The 16,697-nt window shown below is 47.2% G+C and overlaps 1 protein-coding gene across 1 annotated transcript; it reads left to right on the forward strand.

Annotated features, from left to right (window-relative positions):
* Nucleotides 1-4,952: 4,952 nt before the first annotated feature.
* On the forward strand, nt 4,953-15,208 carry si:dkey-6i22.5 (polyamine-modulated factor 1). The gene is made up of 5 exons (XM_063041843.1): nt 4,953-5,287; nt 8,179-8,284; nt 11,776-11,876; nt 12,543-12,738; nt 14,284-15,208. Exons 1-5 carry the CDS (start codon nt 4,983-4,985, stop codon nt 14,326-14,328), a joined length of 753 nt encoding a protein of 250 aa, XP_062897913.1. The 5' UTR covers nt 4,953-4,982; the 3' UTR covers nt 14,329-15,208.
* Nucleotides 15,209-16,697: the final 1,489 nt, after the last annotated feature.

The raw sequence follows: 16,697 nt of genomic DNA on the forward strand, positions 1-16,697 counted from the left end.
ATTCATGTAGATTTTCCTAGACCGTTCTTGGTAGGGGTGGACGCAAGTACAAGGTGGCCAGAAATGTTCCTAATAACTTCGCACATTGTTGATGTGTTGAGAAGCTTCTTCTCAAGGATTAGTATACCAGAACACTTGAACAATAACAACGGATCACAGCTTGTTGCGGAATAGTTTGTCATTTCTGAAAATGAATGGAATAAGACATTACATCTGCACCATACCACCTAGCTACAAATGGCTTGGTGGAAAGGTTTGTCCAGAGTGTAAATAACACACTGTGAGCAACGTCAGCAGAACACAGTTTAAGAATTAGGGGTCGGCCATTTAGAACGGAGTTGAGGAAAAACTTTTTCACCCAGAGAGTGGTGGATATATGGAATGCTCTGCCCCAGAAGGCTGTGGAGGCCAAGTCTCTGGATGTTTTCCAAAAAAGAGATGGATAGAGCTCTTAAAGATAGCAGAATCAAAGGTTATGGGGACAAGGCAGGAACTGGATACTGATAGTGGATGATCAGCCATGATCACAGTGAATGGCGGTGCTGGCTCGAAGGGCCAAATGGCCTACTCCTGCACTTATTGTCTATTGTCTCTACACTGACACTGAATCAGAAGCTTTCCAATTTCCTCCTTGCATACCGCAGTGCAGCACAGTACACAACCAACAGCTCACCAGCTATGATGCTCCTGCACTCATGCCCGGATCTCCTCAAACCCTATTTCAGAAGGAGCATGCAAGACAAACAGCTGAGACAAATTCAGGGCTCCTCAAACAAGGAGGTCTGACGTTTCACTCCTGGGCAAGCAGTTCTGGTGAGGGACAACAGAGGTGACCGAAAGTGGGTACTTGGAAAGATTAAGGACAGAAATGAACCACTCTCCTACACAGCGGAGGCTGTGTCTGGTAACATCTGGAGACGACACATCGATTGGTTGAGGAGAGCAGAGTCCGTTGTTAGAGAAGAAGGATGTCAGAACTGTCAGACCCAGAGTCAACTCCTGCAACCACCACGGAGGAGGCCCCAGAACCTGGTCAGCCGCAAGTCTCACCTGCCAAGCAGAGTGACCCCACTTGTCAGGAAAGACATCATCCTACAGGAGTAAGAAAGCCTCTATAGCTATTAAATCCTTAGGCCTGAATGGGACAGTTTAAAATTTACTTTGCTATGGATGTCCATGTAGTAGCTGTAATATATAGTATACTGTGTGTGTGTATTTAATATTTCAGTGATATATGAGTAATATTGTAAATATATTGTTTGATTAAGAATTCTTTATTTAAATAATTCATTATGGGTTCTATGTAAAAATATGCAAATGGCATACGTTATCACACCATCACATCATATGTGTGTACCTCGCTTAAAGTAAAAACTAAACTAAGATATATTATTCTTGGCTCCGTGTCTTTACTTTCAATTAGTTTAATGCTTCAGAGTTACAAAACGTAACAGGGATGAGGGCAGAATAGCGACAGAGTTTCAGGCGGAAATTCAAAAGGTGCAGGATAGATACATCCCAAAGATGAAGAAGTATTCTGAAGGGAGGATGAGGTAACCGTGGCAGACAAGGGAAGCAAAAGTCAACAAAAGAGAGGGCATATAATACGCAAAAAATAGTGGCAAGTTAGAGAATTGGGAAGCTTTTGAAAAACCAACAGAAGGCAACTAAATAAGGAGAGAAAAGATGAAATATGAAGGGAAACAAACCAAAAATATTAAAGAGGATACCAGAAGATTTTTCAGATATATGAAGAGTAAAAGAGAGGTGAGAGTGAATATTGGGCACTGGAAAATGATAATGGAGAGGTAGTAATGGGGAACAAAGAAAGAGCAGATGAACTTAATAAGTATTTTGTGCCAGTCTTCACTGTGGAAGACACTAGCAGAATATCAGAAATTCTAGAGTGTCAGGGAGCAGAAGAGATTGTACTTTTTATTACAAAGGAGAAGGTTCAAAGGTTCATTTATTATCAAAGTATACAACTCTGAAATTCTTCAACTCTCCAGTTAACTACAAAACCAAGAAAGAAAAGAAAAGCAGCATCAACCCCCAAATCCCACCTCCCTGCAAAAAAGGAACAAAACCAGATCAGGCACACAGACCCCCAAATTCCCCTCCCTGCACAAAAAAACTGAGGAGATCAGGCAAGAAAACACACAATATAAAACTGTAAGACTGAAAGAAGGAGTCTATAGTCCAAGTCCACATCCAAAATGCAGAAAGAACCTGGGAAATACTCTCCGGGTGCGACAGCAGGCTCTCCCCTCTCCCCTCTCCAGTACAGAGCAACCAACCAAAAAGCAAGCAGCTGGCACTCACCCTCTGCTCTGCTTGGGAAGCTGAAAGGTCTGAAGGTAGATAAGTCACCTGGACCAAATGGACTACACCCCAGCATTCTGAAAGAGTAGCTGAGGGTATTGAGGAGGCATTAGTAATGATCTTTCAACAATCTCCAGATTCTGGAACCGTTTCTGAGGACTGGAAAATTGCAAATGTCACTCCACTCTTTCAGAAGGGAGGGAGGTAGAGGGAAGGAAATTATAGGCCAGTTAGCCTGACTTCAGATGCTGTAGTCCATTATTAAGGACAAGGTTTTGGGGTACTTGGCACACGGTGCTGAGGGTTTGTAAGACATTGGTCAGATTGCACTTGGAGTTTTGTGAGGTTTTAGGCCTCTTATCTAAAAAAGGATGTGCTGGCATTGGAGAGGGTCCAGATGAGGTTCATTTATTCCAGGAATGAAAGGGTTAGTATTTGATGGCACTGGGCTTGTACTCGCTGGAGTTTAGAAAAAAGAGGGGGTTCTCATTGAAACCTATCAAATATTGAAAGGCCTAGATCAGGGGTTACCAGCCTGGGACACGCAGACCCCTCAATTAATGGTAGGGGTTCATGGCTTAAAAAAGATTGGGAATCCCTATCCTAGACTGAGTGCATGTGGAGAGGATGTATCCTATAGCGGGTGAGTCTAGGACCGGAAGGCACAGCCTCAGAATAGCCCATTTATAACAGAGATGAGGAGGAATTTCCTTAGCCAGAAGGTGGTGAATCTGTGGAATTCCTTGCCACAGTGGCTGTGGAGGCCAAGTCATTGAGTATATTTAAAACAAAGGTTGACAGGTCCTTACTTAGTCAGGGTGTCAAAGGTTACGGGAAGACGGTAGGAGAATAGGTTTGAGAGAGATAATAAATCAGTCATGATAGGATGGCGGAGCAGACTCAATGATCCAATGTCTTATGGTCTAATAAAATAACTCAATGAATATTGTGACGAGAAACCAAGTTATCAGAAGATTGATGCTAATGAGAGAGATAAGTGAGACAATGGAGCAGCATTCAAAAATGTTAATGAGAGAGGAGGAAGAGATAATGGAAAGAGACACCGGTCCGAGTATTGACAGACTGATTGCTTTGAACCTGAACTGTTTGAAGTTTGATGGACAGGCAATACCCCAGCAGGGGGATAAAAGGAACAGGTTTGCTAAGGCAAGACAGACACCACGAGATCACGAGATAACGAGACCTTGGAAGTGCGGTGTGCCCCCACAAGTTGGTGGAGTTTGGAGGTCTGGTCGCGGGACCGACCATAGACGAACAGGGTGAAAAGGTACGATCGGCGGGAACCTGGTGTGTGTGTCCGCCCTTGCCTGGGTGCCGGGTTCCCCGCGGAAGAATGATTGTATCCGGAATGGAGGGGTCACAGTCGGTGACCACAGAAGACAGAAATGGGTTCGCCCGAAAGCTAACTGCGAAGAACGAAGGTCTGTGTGAACCAGAATTTGCATATTTTCTCTCTTGCTCTCTCTCTCCGACGGCACAACAGCGATTACTGTGAACTGTACTCAGCTGAACTGAACTCTGCGTCACTTGAGACTGATCATTTTACCCCTAGACTGCGATAGAGCTTGATTGATTCCTATTACCCTAGTTCTGTGTACATGTGTGTTTTATCATTGCTAACCTGTTGCATTTATATCCTTACAATTAGAGTACTGTGTTACTTATTTCTTTAATAAAACTTTCTTAGTTCCAGTAATCCAGACTCCAACTAAGTGGTCCATTTCTGCTGGTTTGGCTACCCAGTTACGGGATACGTAACAATATAAACCCATAAGATTGCTTAAATACAAAAATAGATTGCATGTCTATAAAGTGACATTTGGTACAGGAGTGTCTACTTAAGCTGACTGATCGCGGGAAATGATAAAGTAGTGGTAGAGGAGGGGTGGGGTGAGTTAGTGGGTGGAGGTGTTGATCAGCCTTGGGGAAAGTAACTGTTTATAAGGTCTGGTGGTCTTGGTGTCCAGGATTCCGGAAATGAGCATGGGTGCAGGAAGCAGCACCAATGCAGGCATCAACATAGTGGAGGAAAAGTTTAGATTAGGTTCAACTTTGTTGTCATTGTGCCGAGTACAGATACAAAGCCAATGAAATGCTGTTAGCATCTGACCAGAAATGCAAAGGAGTGTTATTTGCAAAATAACTGCGAATAAAAATAAAGTGCTACAGCACACGAATATAAAAGTACCGAGACAGTACAATATGGATGAGCATGTCGGTGTGGATCTGGAAGCTGGACTGGCGCATGCAGTAGACGATGCTTTAATGAATGACAGCGAGCACAGCAAATAAGGCAATTTGTTTATCTCTACTTGCGAATGAACGTTCACTAGAGGCGGGCATTAGAGAAGAGCCAATTGTAATGTGCAACCCGAGCCTAATGTTTTTAACAGAACGTCCAATCAAGTAAAGTTTTACAAAGAAGCTGCCCTCCCTATTACTGGGTTGGACGATGCAGTTGAGTGACAAAAGGAACGAGCCTTATGATTAAACTGGCAAGAGGGGCAGGACCATCAGAGCTGGAAGAGTAGGCGGGTTTGAATTGATGGATGGATTGTCTGTCCAATAAGAAATGCAGGATTTTTCGCGCCGGCCAATCAGCTGTAGAGTGAAGCCAGGAGCGGGAGTTCGGCGGGAAAATGGAGTCGGGCGGACCTGAGGTCGCCGCCGTTCAGGATCCAGAGGTGGAGGGTCCCGGAGGAAAAATCGAGCCCGAGGCCCAGGTTCAGACGCCGGAGATAGGGACAGAGAGCGAGACGCAGGCCCGGGAGTCTGATGGGACGCACCTGGCGGCCGAGACCCAGGCTCTGGAACAAGACCCGAAGCCCGGGAGCAGCGGACCCACGGCAGGAGGACAGGCGGACGAGGCCGGGAGCTCGAATCGCTTCAGACTGTTCTCGGTGGCGATGGAGACGACGGTGCAGAAGTTGCTGGAAGCGGCCAGGTACCCGGTGGGGTTGGGGGGTGGGAAGAGAGGATGGGTGGGGAGAAGGTGAAGAATGTCGGGGTGGGGCAAGGAAGGAGAGGCTGGGGTGATGGGGTTGCTATCCCACCCCAACTCTAAACGTTCAGGAGCAACCTCTTCACCCGCCCCCCTTCCATTGGGAACTTCCCCCATCACAGGTCTCATCTCACGCCTGTGGTCCTTTAAATCTCCGAATGGATAAGCTGGCTCTTTAAAGTTCAAAGCAAATTTATTATCGAAGTACATGTGTATCACGAATTCGTTTTCTAGCGGGATATTTACAGTGAGTAAAGAGAAACACAATAGATTCAATGAACAACTGCAGCCAACAAGCCAAACACCAAAGTACAAAAGGCAAATACAAAAAGAGAGAAAATTAAATAAGCAATATATATGGAGAACATGAAGAGTCCTTGGAAGTGAGTCTATAGATTGTGGAGTCAGTTCAGTGTTGGGGGTGAGTGAAGTTATCCCCTCTGGTTCAGGAGCCTGATGGGTTGAGGGGTAATAACTGTTCCTGAACCTAGTGGTGTGGGTCCCGAGGCTCCTTCATTACGGCAGTGAGACGAGAGAACATGACCTGGATGGTGGGGGTCCTAAGGGTGCTGTTTTCCTGTGACAACGCTCTGTGCAGTTGTACTCAGTGGTGGGGAGGGCTTTACCTGTGATGGACTGGGCTGTATCCACTACTTTGTTGTAGGATTTTCTGTCCAATACCAGGCTGTGATGCAACCAGTCAACGTGCTCTCCGCTGCAGATTTATAGAAGTTTGTTAAAGTTTTAGATGACGTGCCGAATCTTCGTAAGTTTGTAAGAAAATAGAGATGCTGCCGTGCCTTCTCTGTAATGACACTTGCATGCAGGACGCAGGACAGATCCTCTGAAATGATAACACCAAGGAGCTTAAAGTTTCTGACCCTCTCCACCTCTGATCCCCTGATGAGGACTGGGGTCATGGACCAATGGTTTCCTCCTCCTGAAGTCAGTCATCAACTGCTTGTTCTTGGTGACATCGAGTGACCGGTTGTTGTTGTGGTGCCTCTCAGCCAGGTTTTCAATCTGCCCCCATATACTGATTTGTCACCACCTTTGATTCGCCCGTGACAGTGGTGTTGTCAGCAAACGGTGACGTTGGAGCTGTGCTTAGCCACAGTCACAAGTGTAAAACGAGTAGAGCCGGGGGCTAAGTAAATGGCCTTGGGTGCGCCTGTGCTGATGGTGACTGAGGGGGAGATGTTGTTGCTGATCTAAACTGACTGGGGTCCGCACAAGTGAAGTTGAGGATCCAGTTGGAACATCCCCAAGCATAATCATGCAGGAAGGACTCCTCACCCCACCTCCCACCATAAGATATCCCTCAGTGAGTGACCCTCCTTCATCTCCACCACAATCTCATGGTCCTCCAAGCCTCCCTGTTCTGAATGGATTGTCTGATCTGTTAAGAGGGTCCAGCTTAAAATACCTGACAGGGTAGAATTGAGGTTGATGTTTCCTTTGGCTGGGACCAGAGATCACGGTGTAAGGAGAAGCCTTGATAGAGTGGATGTGGAGCTGCTGTTTCCAATAGTGGGTGAGTCTAGGCCCAGTGGGCACAGCCAAAAACAAAGAGATGTCCATTTAGAACAGATGAAGAATTTCTTTAGCTAGAGGGTGGTGAATCTGTGGAATTCATTGTTGTGGAGGCCAAGTCATTGGGCATATTTAAAGCAGAGCTTGATAGGCTCTTGATTAGTCAAAGGTTACAGGGAGCAGGCAGGAGAATGGGGTTGAGAGGGATAATAAATCAGCCATGGTTGGGTGGCAGAGTAGACTAGATGGGCTGAATGGCCTAATTCTGTGTTGATTTCTTATGGGCTTATGGTCTAAGCGGCTCAGAGCCAAAATCTGCCCCTCCCCAGTCGGCTGCCAGAAGCTACGTGGACTTCACCTTTAGCAGACCTTTCTGTCCCTTTAGATGCCCCTAGGTCTGGAGTTAATTTGAGCACGGTATCTCTTCAGTTTGACATTTTAAGTGATGGAAAGGCAGCCAAAACCCTTGGTGGGTAAGAGATGTCTTTGTAAGAACATATTTTCCTGCACTATCCTCCCCCCATCTTTCAATTTTTCTAATGTCCCCGAAAATCTAGTGATATCAATTTTCTACTGATCTCCCACAGTCAGCAGAATTCTGACCTGGATGTCAAGTTCAAGTTGTATCTGACTGTACATATTAAAAACCAAGCAAAGACAATGTTCCTCCGGAGATCTCACTGTGCTGGAAGGCCAACAGGTTTCAGACGGACCAGAGTGCAGCATAGTGCCTAGCGGATAACCCTTCATGGTGCCAGCGATGATTGATTCCTGCTGCAGTCTGTAAGGAGCTTGTATGTTCTCCTGTGGATGTGTGGGTTTCCTCCTGGTGCTCTGGATTCCTCCCACATCCCCAAACCATATGGGTCAGTGTTGGTGAGTTTGGGCACCGGAAGCATGGCGACACTTGCAGGCTGCCCCCAGCACGTCCTCGGATTGTGTTGGTTGTTCATCATCGTCGCATTTTACTGTTTCAAATTCAGATTTATTTATCATACGTTCATGGGAACGTACAATAAAATGTCCCTGTGTACCCGTGATAAGACATGTGCCAAATAAAGTTAACCTTTAATTATTGCTCCTTAATCTTAGTCTTTCACCAAGCTGATACATTTCGAATAGTACTTGATGCGTGTCCTGGGGGGATTTTCGGTGCGGAGATATTGTGGACGTTTCCTGTTGCTCGGGAGTGCTGGTTTTTGGGGTGACTGAGGTTCTGTCCGCATTCTTGACATGGTGCTGTGATGAGCGTGCTTGAATAACGGGAACTCTCTTCCACCTCCTTGTTCTCTCCTTGGCAGCTTCAAGAGGTTTGCAGAGTGCTACAGTCCCATTCACGAGATTCTGCCGCAGTTCACGCACAGTGTCCACAAGCAACTCATCACCCAGCTCCAGACCTCGATCCAGGTGAGAACCGCCAAGTTGGAGTGCTGTTCTTGTCCCGATTCTGGCAGCAACATCACAGACACAACAGTATCAGAATCGGGTTTAATATCACTGGCGTATGTCATGAAATTTGCTATTTTGTGCCAGCAGTACATTGCAATAAAAACTATAAATTACAACGGGATATGTAGTACTGTGCGAAGGTCTTGGGCACATGTAGCTAGGACGCCTAAGACTTTTTGTACTGTAGTAATTTTATCTATTACACTGTGCGGCTGCAGCAAAAAAGAACAAATTTCATGACTTGTAAGTGATGATAAACCTGATTTTGATACGGGTCTCTATTGTGGGAAGGGGGAGGGAGCAGAAAGCATCAGAGACGTCGCTGATGCTGGGGATGACTGTCGCCAAAAGACTTATCTTGAGGGAATGGAATTCACCTTCTTCCCCTTCCTTCCAGAAATGGATGGCTGATATGATCCCCGTCATACAGATGGAGAAACTTAGGTTCTTGAGAACCAATTCAATTAAAAAATTTTCGGCTCTCTGGGATCCATTTCTTGCCTACCTGGACGAGGCCGGGGGGCGGATAAGCAATTTCCCCCCAGCTGATTCCTCACGGCCCTCATTTGAGATTTAATGTTTAGTATTTTTGAGCACTTTGTACAATAGGCATCCCTCTAATGTTACGTCTTTTTTTTTTGCTTATTTCATTTGTAAACATGTCTGAGCTGGTATGTTCTTGTTGATTTTTTTAAAAAAAATTTTTAAATAAAGTATTAAAAAAAAGAAGCACCAGAGACATTCTGTAATTATCGCTAAGCCAATTGTTTGGAATTGCCTGGTGTCTCAGGGCTGTATTGTCTGCACCCGTGTAGGGAGGTGGTGTTTGTGGGTTCATTGTCCATTCAGATATCCGATGGCGGAGGGGAAGAAGCTGTTCCGGAAGCATTGAGTGTGTGTCTTCAGGCTCCTGTACCTCCTCCCTGATGGTAGTTATGAGAAGAGGGTATGTCCTGGTTGTTGTGGGTCCATAATGAAATGCTGCCATTAAGTCATCTTAATGTCATTAAGTAACTGAATATAGATCGTGTATGGATTAAGCAAGACAGGGAGAGAGGGGACAGAAAAACCTGTGCAAAAACAAGACATCAATGCAAAAGAAAGGCCCAATCGGAGACAGCTTCATGGTGGGCCAGGTGGTGGCCTGTAGTGTTCCGTTGCTGAGGTAAGTTTAAGGTTGTATAGGTCGGTTTAAGAGCTTGATGGTTGTAGCTGTTCTGAACCTAGTCGTGTAGGGTGTCTGTCCAGTGGTAGTGGTGAGCAAAGAGCATGGCCTGGATGGTGGAGATCTCTGATGGGTACCGTCTTCTGAGGACCGGCCAGTGTTGAGTAAACAGAGTCATCAGGGATCTCTGCCTCGACGTGGCCCTTACACCTGCCTGCACTGCATTCTCTGTAAAGTTGAAAGTAAAGCTGCACACGTCGAAGCTGCACCCTCTCTAACATGCTGGTAGAGAGAGTTTTATTTGGGTTTTTAGCGCTGGAAATAGTTACGTCCCGACATGCGGGACAGAAGCAAGTTCGCATTGTGTATTCCAGGGACCAACTTTTTGCACTAATGCCGGCCGGTTTAGCGAGCAGAGCGGCGGACACCCCTGCTGAAATCTGGAGGAAAACACACAGGGGATGCAGAGGGGGATCACAAAGTCGAGGAACGAGGACCTGGTCGAGACAACAGAGACTTATGGAGAAGAGGAGTTCGGTGGGTAATAAAATGGACGAGTTCACGGTGCTAGCCAGGCGTCAGAGAACATTTCGGGAGTGCAGTGTTATGTGTTTCACTGAAACGGGGCTGCACGAGGACATACCGGATCAAAACTTCTCCATGGACGGCTTCCAGACCGTTCGGGCTGACCGGAAGTGCACTGAAAGTGGTAAGCGTAAAGGAGTTGGGGGGCTTGCTGTTCTGGTTAACAACAGATGGTGCAATCTGGGTCATATTACGATTGAGGAACGTGTTTGTAGAACGGATATTGAACTTTTTACTGTTGGACTTCGGCCACATTCCACCATGATACAACACTGGGCGGCACGGGAGGTCGTTCCTGCCTGTGGCCATCGAACGTGCAGCTCCTCTCGTGGAGAGTCAGACACCCTGAGCCAATAGACTGGTCCTGGACTTATTTTCCATCTGGCATAGTTTGCATTTTGTTGTTTGATTGTTTGTGGTTTTTGTATTGCTATATTTACGCTCTATTCTTGGTTGGTGCGGCTGTAACGAAACCCAGTTTCCCTCGGGATCAATAAAGTATATCTATCTATCTATCTATCTAAATTTATTATCAAGGTACTTAGAGAATCAAAAGAAAGACCGCGTCAGCTCGGGCTTTCAACCAGTGTGCAACAGGCAACAAGCTGCAAATAGAAAGAAGGAAATAATAACAAATAAGGAATAAATATTGAGAACATGAGATTAGAGTCCTTGAAATTGAGTCTATAGGTTGTGGTGATATTTAAATGATGGGGGGAATGAAGTTGTCCGCTATCCAAATTTCTCTTAAGTATTAAAATCAAACTCACATCTACCACTTGCACTGGCAGCTCGTCCCACACTTTTCACCTCCCTCGGAGTAAAGAAGTTCCCCTCAAACATTTCATCTTTCACCCTTAGCCCAGGATCTCTAGTTGTGGTTTCACTCAGTAGAAAAGGCTTTCCCTCTGCCCTTTGCCGGTTCCCTTTGGCAGAAATCTTCCTTCTCTCCGTTCTAGAGGTTCCTCTTCAGATCTCCTCATCGCCTTCCCTGCCACGAGGGGAGAAAGGATTTAAAGACCAACTTTAGTCGTGCGTACATTGAGACATACAGTGAAGTGCAGCGTTTGTATCAAACCAGCGAGGATTGCGCTGGGCAGCCTCCAAGTGTCGCCATGCTTCTGGCGCCGACACGGCATACCCACAACCAACTAACCCCAACTGAGCTTTGGAACGTGGGAAGAAACGGAAACATCTGGAGGAAACCCACACTGTCACAGGGAGAACGTACAAACTCCTTACAGACAGTGGCGGGAATTTTAAATTCATTTAGAGATGCAGTGTGGAATAGTCCCTTCCAGTCCAATGAGCTGTGATGCCAGCAACTCACCTATTTAACCCTAGCCTGGTCAGAGAACAATTTACTATGACCAGTTAGCCCACTAACTACTATGTCTTTAGACTGTGGGAGGAAACACTCATGTTCAAGGGAAGAACATACAAAGTTTCTTACAGAAGATGCCAGAAGTGAAGCCTGAACTCCAGACACTGAGCACTCAATAGTGTTGCACTCTCCGCTGTGTCGAGGGGGACGACCTCTATTATAATTCCATATCGTTTAATTTCTCACAGCCCTCCAGGCAGTCCTGTCCAGCGCTCGTTTTTAAGTCTGGGAAACAGAGGCCCCGCAATTAGCTTCTGAATGTATGACAGTGCCTCATAGCAGTGACCTGAACCCTGCCTCCTCTCACCCCCATAGGAAGAGATTAATCAGATCTCAGAAGACGGACTCTTTGAACGAGCCCTCCCTAAACTTGATCAGCTGGAGAGAGAGTCTGAAGCAAGGACAGTACCAGCTTGGTGAGTGGGAGACCTGATGCCCTTCCTGTGGTATACAGAGGGCAGACAGCACCGGTCCGGTCGGATGCTTGGCAGACACCTGCTTTTTGGGGTGTAGGACGGAGGGGAGGATGGCAATGGGAATCAGCCAGGGTTCATGCTCCCTGTCATTGCTTAGTGACCCTGGGGTTAGAGAGGGAGAGAAAGCACTAGGTGTGGTGGGGGAGGTGCTTGGGAGAGCTCCCAGCAAGCCCTGTGTGTCACCTAGGTGCTGAAGGTCACTGTTGAAACCCTTGAGTGAGAGAGGATCAGAGGTGACTTGAAAGATGAGTACACGATGAAAGGAGGCGAAGACGCATTGAAATGCCAGAGATTTTTGTCCCAGGACAGGAGTGGCTAATATGAAAGTGCATAAATTTAAGCTGATTGGAGGAAAGTAAGGGGGGGTGTTAAGGTAGGTTTTATTTTACACAGAGAGTGGTGGGTGCGTGGAACACACTGCCAGGAGTGGTGGTAGAGCAGGTACATTAGGGACATTTAAGAGACTTTTTAGGTAAGACACATAGATGATAGAAAAATGGAGGGCTACTTGGGAGGGAAGGGTCAGATTGAGCTTGGAGTGGTAGGTTAAAAGTTTGTGGCCTGAAACATGCTGTACTATGTTCACTGTACTACCCCCCACTGCAGGCGCCCCACGGGGACCCCTGCCGAGGACTTGCGCGCCCACTTGGTGTCCTGCCAGTTGCAGCAGCGACAGTATCTGCAGCTGAAGCTGCGGAAGGCACAGGAGGAGAATGCGGCGCTAGCACGGGACGTGCTGCAGGGCCGCAAGCGGGTGGAGACCCTGCGACAACTGCGGGACAATCAGTTCCAGGCTTGGCAGGTCAGTGCTCGGCGTGGATCAGTGGAGATCGGGGGGGTGGGGGGGAAGCTGGACCAGTGTCACTACCCTACATGACCATCAGACAAGCAGATTTAGACCACTCAACCTATTGGGTCTGTTCTGCCATTGCATCATGACTGATTCATTATCTTTTCCAACCCCATTCTCCTCCCTGTAACCTTTGATGCCTGACTAATCAAGCCCCTTCAACCTCCGCTTTAAATATACCCAACAACTTGGCCTCCACAGCCATCTGTAGCAATGAATTCCACAGATTCACTGCCATCTGGCTAAAGAAATTCCTCCTCACCTCTGTTCTAAATGGACGTCCCTCTATTCTGAGGCTGTGCCCTCTGGTCCTAGACTTCCTGCTCTAGGAAACATCCTCTCCACATCTAGCTCGGCCTTTCAATATTTGTTAGGCTTCAGTGAGATCACCTTCACTCTTCTAAACTCTACACCTAAAACTTTGACAAACTTCCATAAATGTGTGGTGGAAAGTATATTGGCTGGTCGCATCATAGAAAACACCAGTGTCCTTGAACGGAAAAGCCTTCAAAAAGTAGTGGTATCAGTCCACCATGGTAAAGTCCTCCCCGCCATTGAACACGTCCATCTGGACCGCCGTTGCAGGAAAGCAGCATCAATCATCAGGGACCCCCACGACCGACGGACTCTACATACTCTCACCGACAGACTATCCTCTCCCCTCGCTGATGCCATCGGGTTCAGGAGTAGCTATTGCCCCTCAGCCATCAGCCTCTGGAACCAGAGGGGATAACTTCAGTTGCCCCATCACTGAACTGTTCCCAAAGCCCATGGGCTCACTTTCACTCTCTTCGTCTCATTTTCTCTGTTGTTTATTTGTTTTGTATTTGCACAGTTGGTTTTTTTTTCTTCCCCACATTAGTTGTTTGTCTGTGCTGTTGGGTGCTGTCTTTCATTGATTCAATTGTGTTTTCTTGGATTTACTGTGAATGCCCACAAGAAGATGAAGCTCAGGGTTATATATGGTGATGTATATGTACTTTTGATAATAGATTTACTGAGAACATTAAACTAAAAGCCATTAATGTATGTATGTGGGGGGATGTATTCCTTGTTCTCTAGTGTGGTCCTCTCAAACAAAAGTGGATTTTGAATCGTGGTAACTTAAGCTATCCAGTCCGGGAAAGACATCTTTATGAATCTTTCCTCTGCCCTTTCTAGCTTAATGACGCCCTTCCTATCCTTCCTATAGCCAGACAACCGGACCTTAGCATTCCAACTCCTGTACTCGGTGTCCTGAGGGGTGAGGAATTGGGCGTGAGGGGTGGCTGTGACTTGGGGGGGAGGGGATGTGGAGAGGGATTGGCATTTGACTGTAGGGGCGCGGAGTACTTCATACCCCACAGTTACAGGTGACAAGGGTGAGCTTAAAGTGGGAATGGCTGGCGGATTGGTTCCCATCGTCACCCCAACAGAGAGTACCCACCCCTTGTACAGAGGGGTGCCGTTGAATCCCGAGCTGCCAGTCTCTAATCCCGTTGTCCGTCTGTTTCCCAGGAATGCAACCACATCTGTCAGAAGTTCAAGCTGAGCTCGCCATGAGGAGTGGGGAGCGCCTGGGATGTGGACGCTTGGCTCTTGGGGGGTAGGGAGGTTCCTGGTCGCCTCCCTTCCCGGTGACTCCCGAGAGAGGTGTGAAAGTTCTCTGCTTCTGGTCCTAAGAGGCTCAGGGGGGCAGGGGAGGGAAGGAAGGGAAGTGTATGTGTATCTTACTCACTGTTTTGTCCATCATTCTCTGAAGCCCCAGCTTGGAGGCTGTGATGCCCTTGGAGGGTAAAATATTAATGTAGAAGGAATTGACTCATTATTCAACCCGTGTCCTGGCAATGTCTATTTGGACAATATAGAGGAAGCTTCACTCTGTGTCTGACTCCAGGAGTGCTGAGATGGGACAGTGTGGAGGGATCTTCACTCTCCTTTCATGTTGAGACACAGATTGCAAGAGCCACGTGACTCTGGGACTTGTATTTGCTTTATGAAGTCTAGGGCAGTACTTAACTCCTCATCCTTAATCTGCAGGAGCTGGTCTGGCCCTGGGCTGTGTAAAGTTGATGATTGTTCACCCACTGGACTTCAGGCAGACCCAGCCACTATGGCAGAGCACAAGTTGGTCTGATGTTATTGTGGGGTTATCGACCAGCTCAGTGGCCTGATGTTTCACGCCCTCTCCCCCTTGCATTGCTCCCCCCTGCTCCAGTGCTGGCTTGGCTGGTACCTGTGGGCAGAGGGAGCAGAGTTTGCTCCTTGGAGAACACCCTTTTCACCACCTTGTCGCTGTCGGACATCGATCTGTGTGCAGGAGGGCTCACCAGGCCTGGCAGCTTGCACATCCTAGCAAAGGGGAAGTGGGGGTTAAGGGAAGGGGTGAGCATTGTGTCACAATTACAAAAGCAGTCAATTCTAAACCATTCCTGTATTCTGTGTCGTCATTCCTGGCTCCTCTCCCTCCTCTGGCAAACAGGAGAGCTGCGTAGCACAGTGGTTGAGCTGCTGTTTCTCAGTGTCAGAGATTCCAGGGCCAGGGCCAGTGTGTAGGTGGGGTGGGCTGGTTGGGGGGGTTGATTCATTTATTGAGATACAGCACAAAATAGGCCCTTTGAGCTGCTCTGCCCAGAAACCCGTCTGATTTAACCCTAACCTAATCACGGGACAATTTCCAGTGACCAATTAACGTACTATCTGGTACATCTTGGGACTGTGGGAGGAAACCAGAGCACCTGGAGAAAAGCCACAAATTCCACAGGAAACATAGAAAATAGGTGCAGGAGTAGGCCATTCGGCCCTTCGAGCCTGCACCGCCATTTACTATGATCATGGCTGATCATCCAACTCAGAACCCCGCCCCAGCCTTCCCTCCATACCCCCTGACCCCTGTAGCCACAAGGGCCATATCTAACTCCCTCTTAAATATAGCCAATGAACTGGCCTCAACTGTTTCCTGTGACAGAGAATTCCGCAGATTCACCACTCTCTGTGTGAAGAAGTTTTTCCTAATCTCGGTCCTAAAAGGCTTCCCCTCTATCCTCAAACTGTGGCCCCTCGTTTTGGACTTCCCCAACATCGGGAACAATCTTCCTGCATCTAGCCTGTCCAATCCCTTTAGGATCTTGTACATTTCAATCAGATCCCCCCTCAATCTTCTAAATTCCAATGAGTACAAGCCCAGTTCATCCAGTCTTTCTTCATATGAAAGTCCTACCATCCCAGGAATCAATCTGGTGAACCTTCTTTGTACTCCCTCTATGGCAAGGATGTCTTTTCTCAGATTAGGGGACCAAAACTGCGCACAATACTCCAGGTGTGGTCTCACCAAGGCCTTGTACAACTGCAGTAGTACCTCCCTGCTCCTATACTCGAATCCTCTCGCTATAAATGCCAGCATACCATTCGCCTTTTTCACCACCTGCTGTACCTGCATGCCCACTTTCAATGACTGGTGTATAATGACACCCAGGTCTCGTTGCACCTCCCCTTTTCCTATTCGGCCACCATTCAGATAATAATTTGTTTTCCTATTTTTGCCACCAAAGTAGATAACTTCACATTTATCCACATTAAATTGCATCTGCCATGAATTTGCCCACTCACCCAACCTATCCAAGTCACCCTGCATCCTCTTAGCATCCTCCTCACAGCTAACACTGCCGCCCAGCTTCGTGTCATCCGCAAACTTGGAGATGCTGCATTTAATTCCCTCATCCAAGTCATTAATATATATTGTAAACAACTGGGGTCCCAGCACTGAGCCTTGCGGTACCCCACTAGTCACCGCCTGCCATTCTGAAAAGGTCCCGTTTATTCCCACTCTTTGCTTCCTGTCTGCTAACCAATTCTCCATCCACACCAATACCTTACCCCCAATACCGTGTGCTTTAAGTTTGCACACTAATCTCCTGTGTGGGACCTTGTCA

The sequence above is a fragment of the Mobula hypostoma genome, chromosome 2 (assembly GCF_963921235.1).
Source record: "Mobula hypostoma chromosome 2, sMobHyp1.1, whole genome shotgun sequence".
In the NCBI taxonomy this organism is placed as follows: Eukaryota; Metazoa; Chordata; class Chondrichthyes; order Myliobatiformes; family Myliobatidae; genus Mobula; species Mobula hypostoma.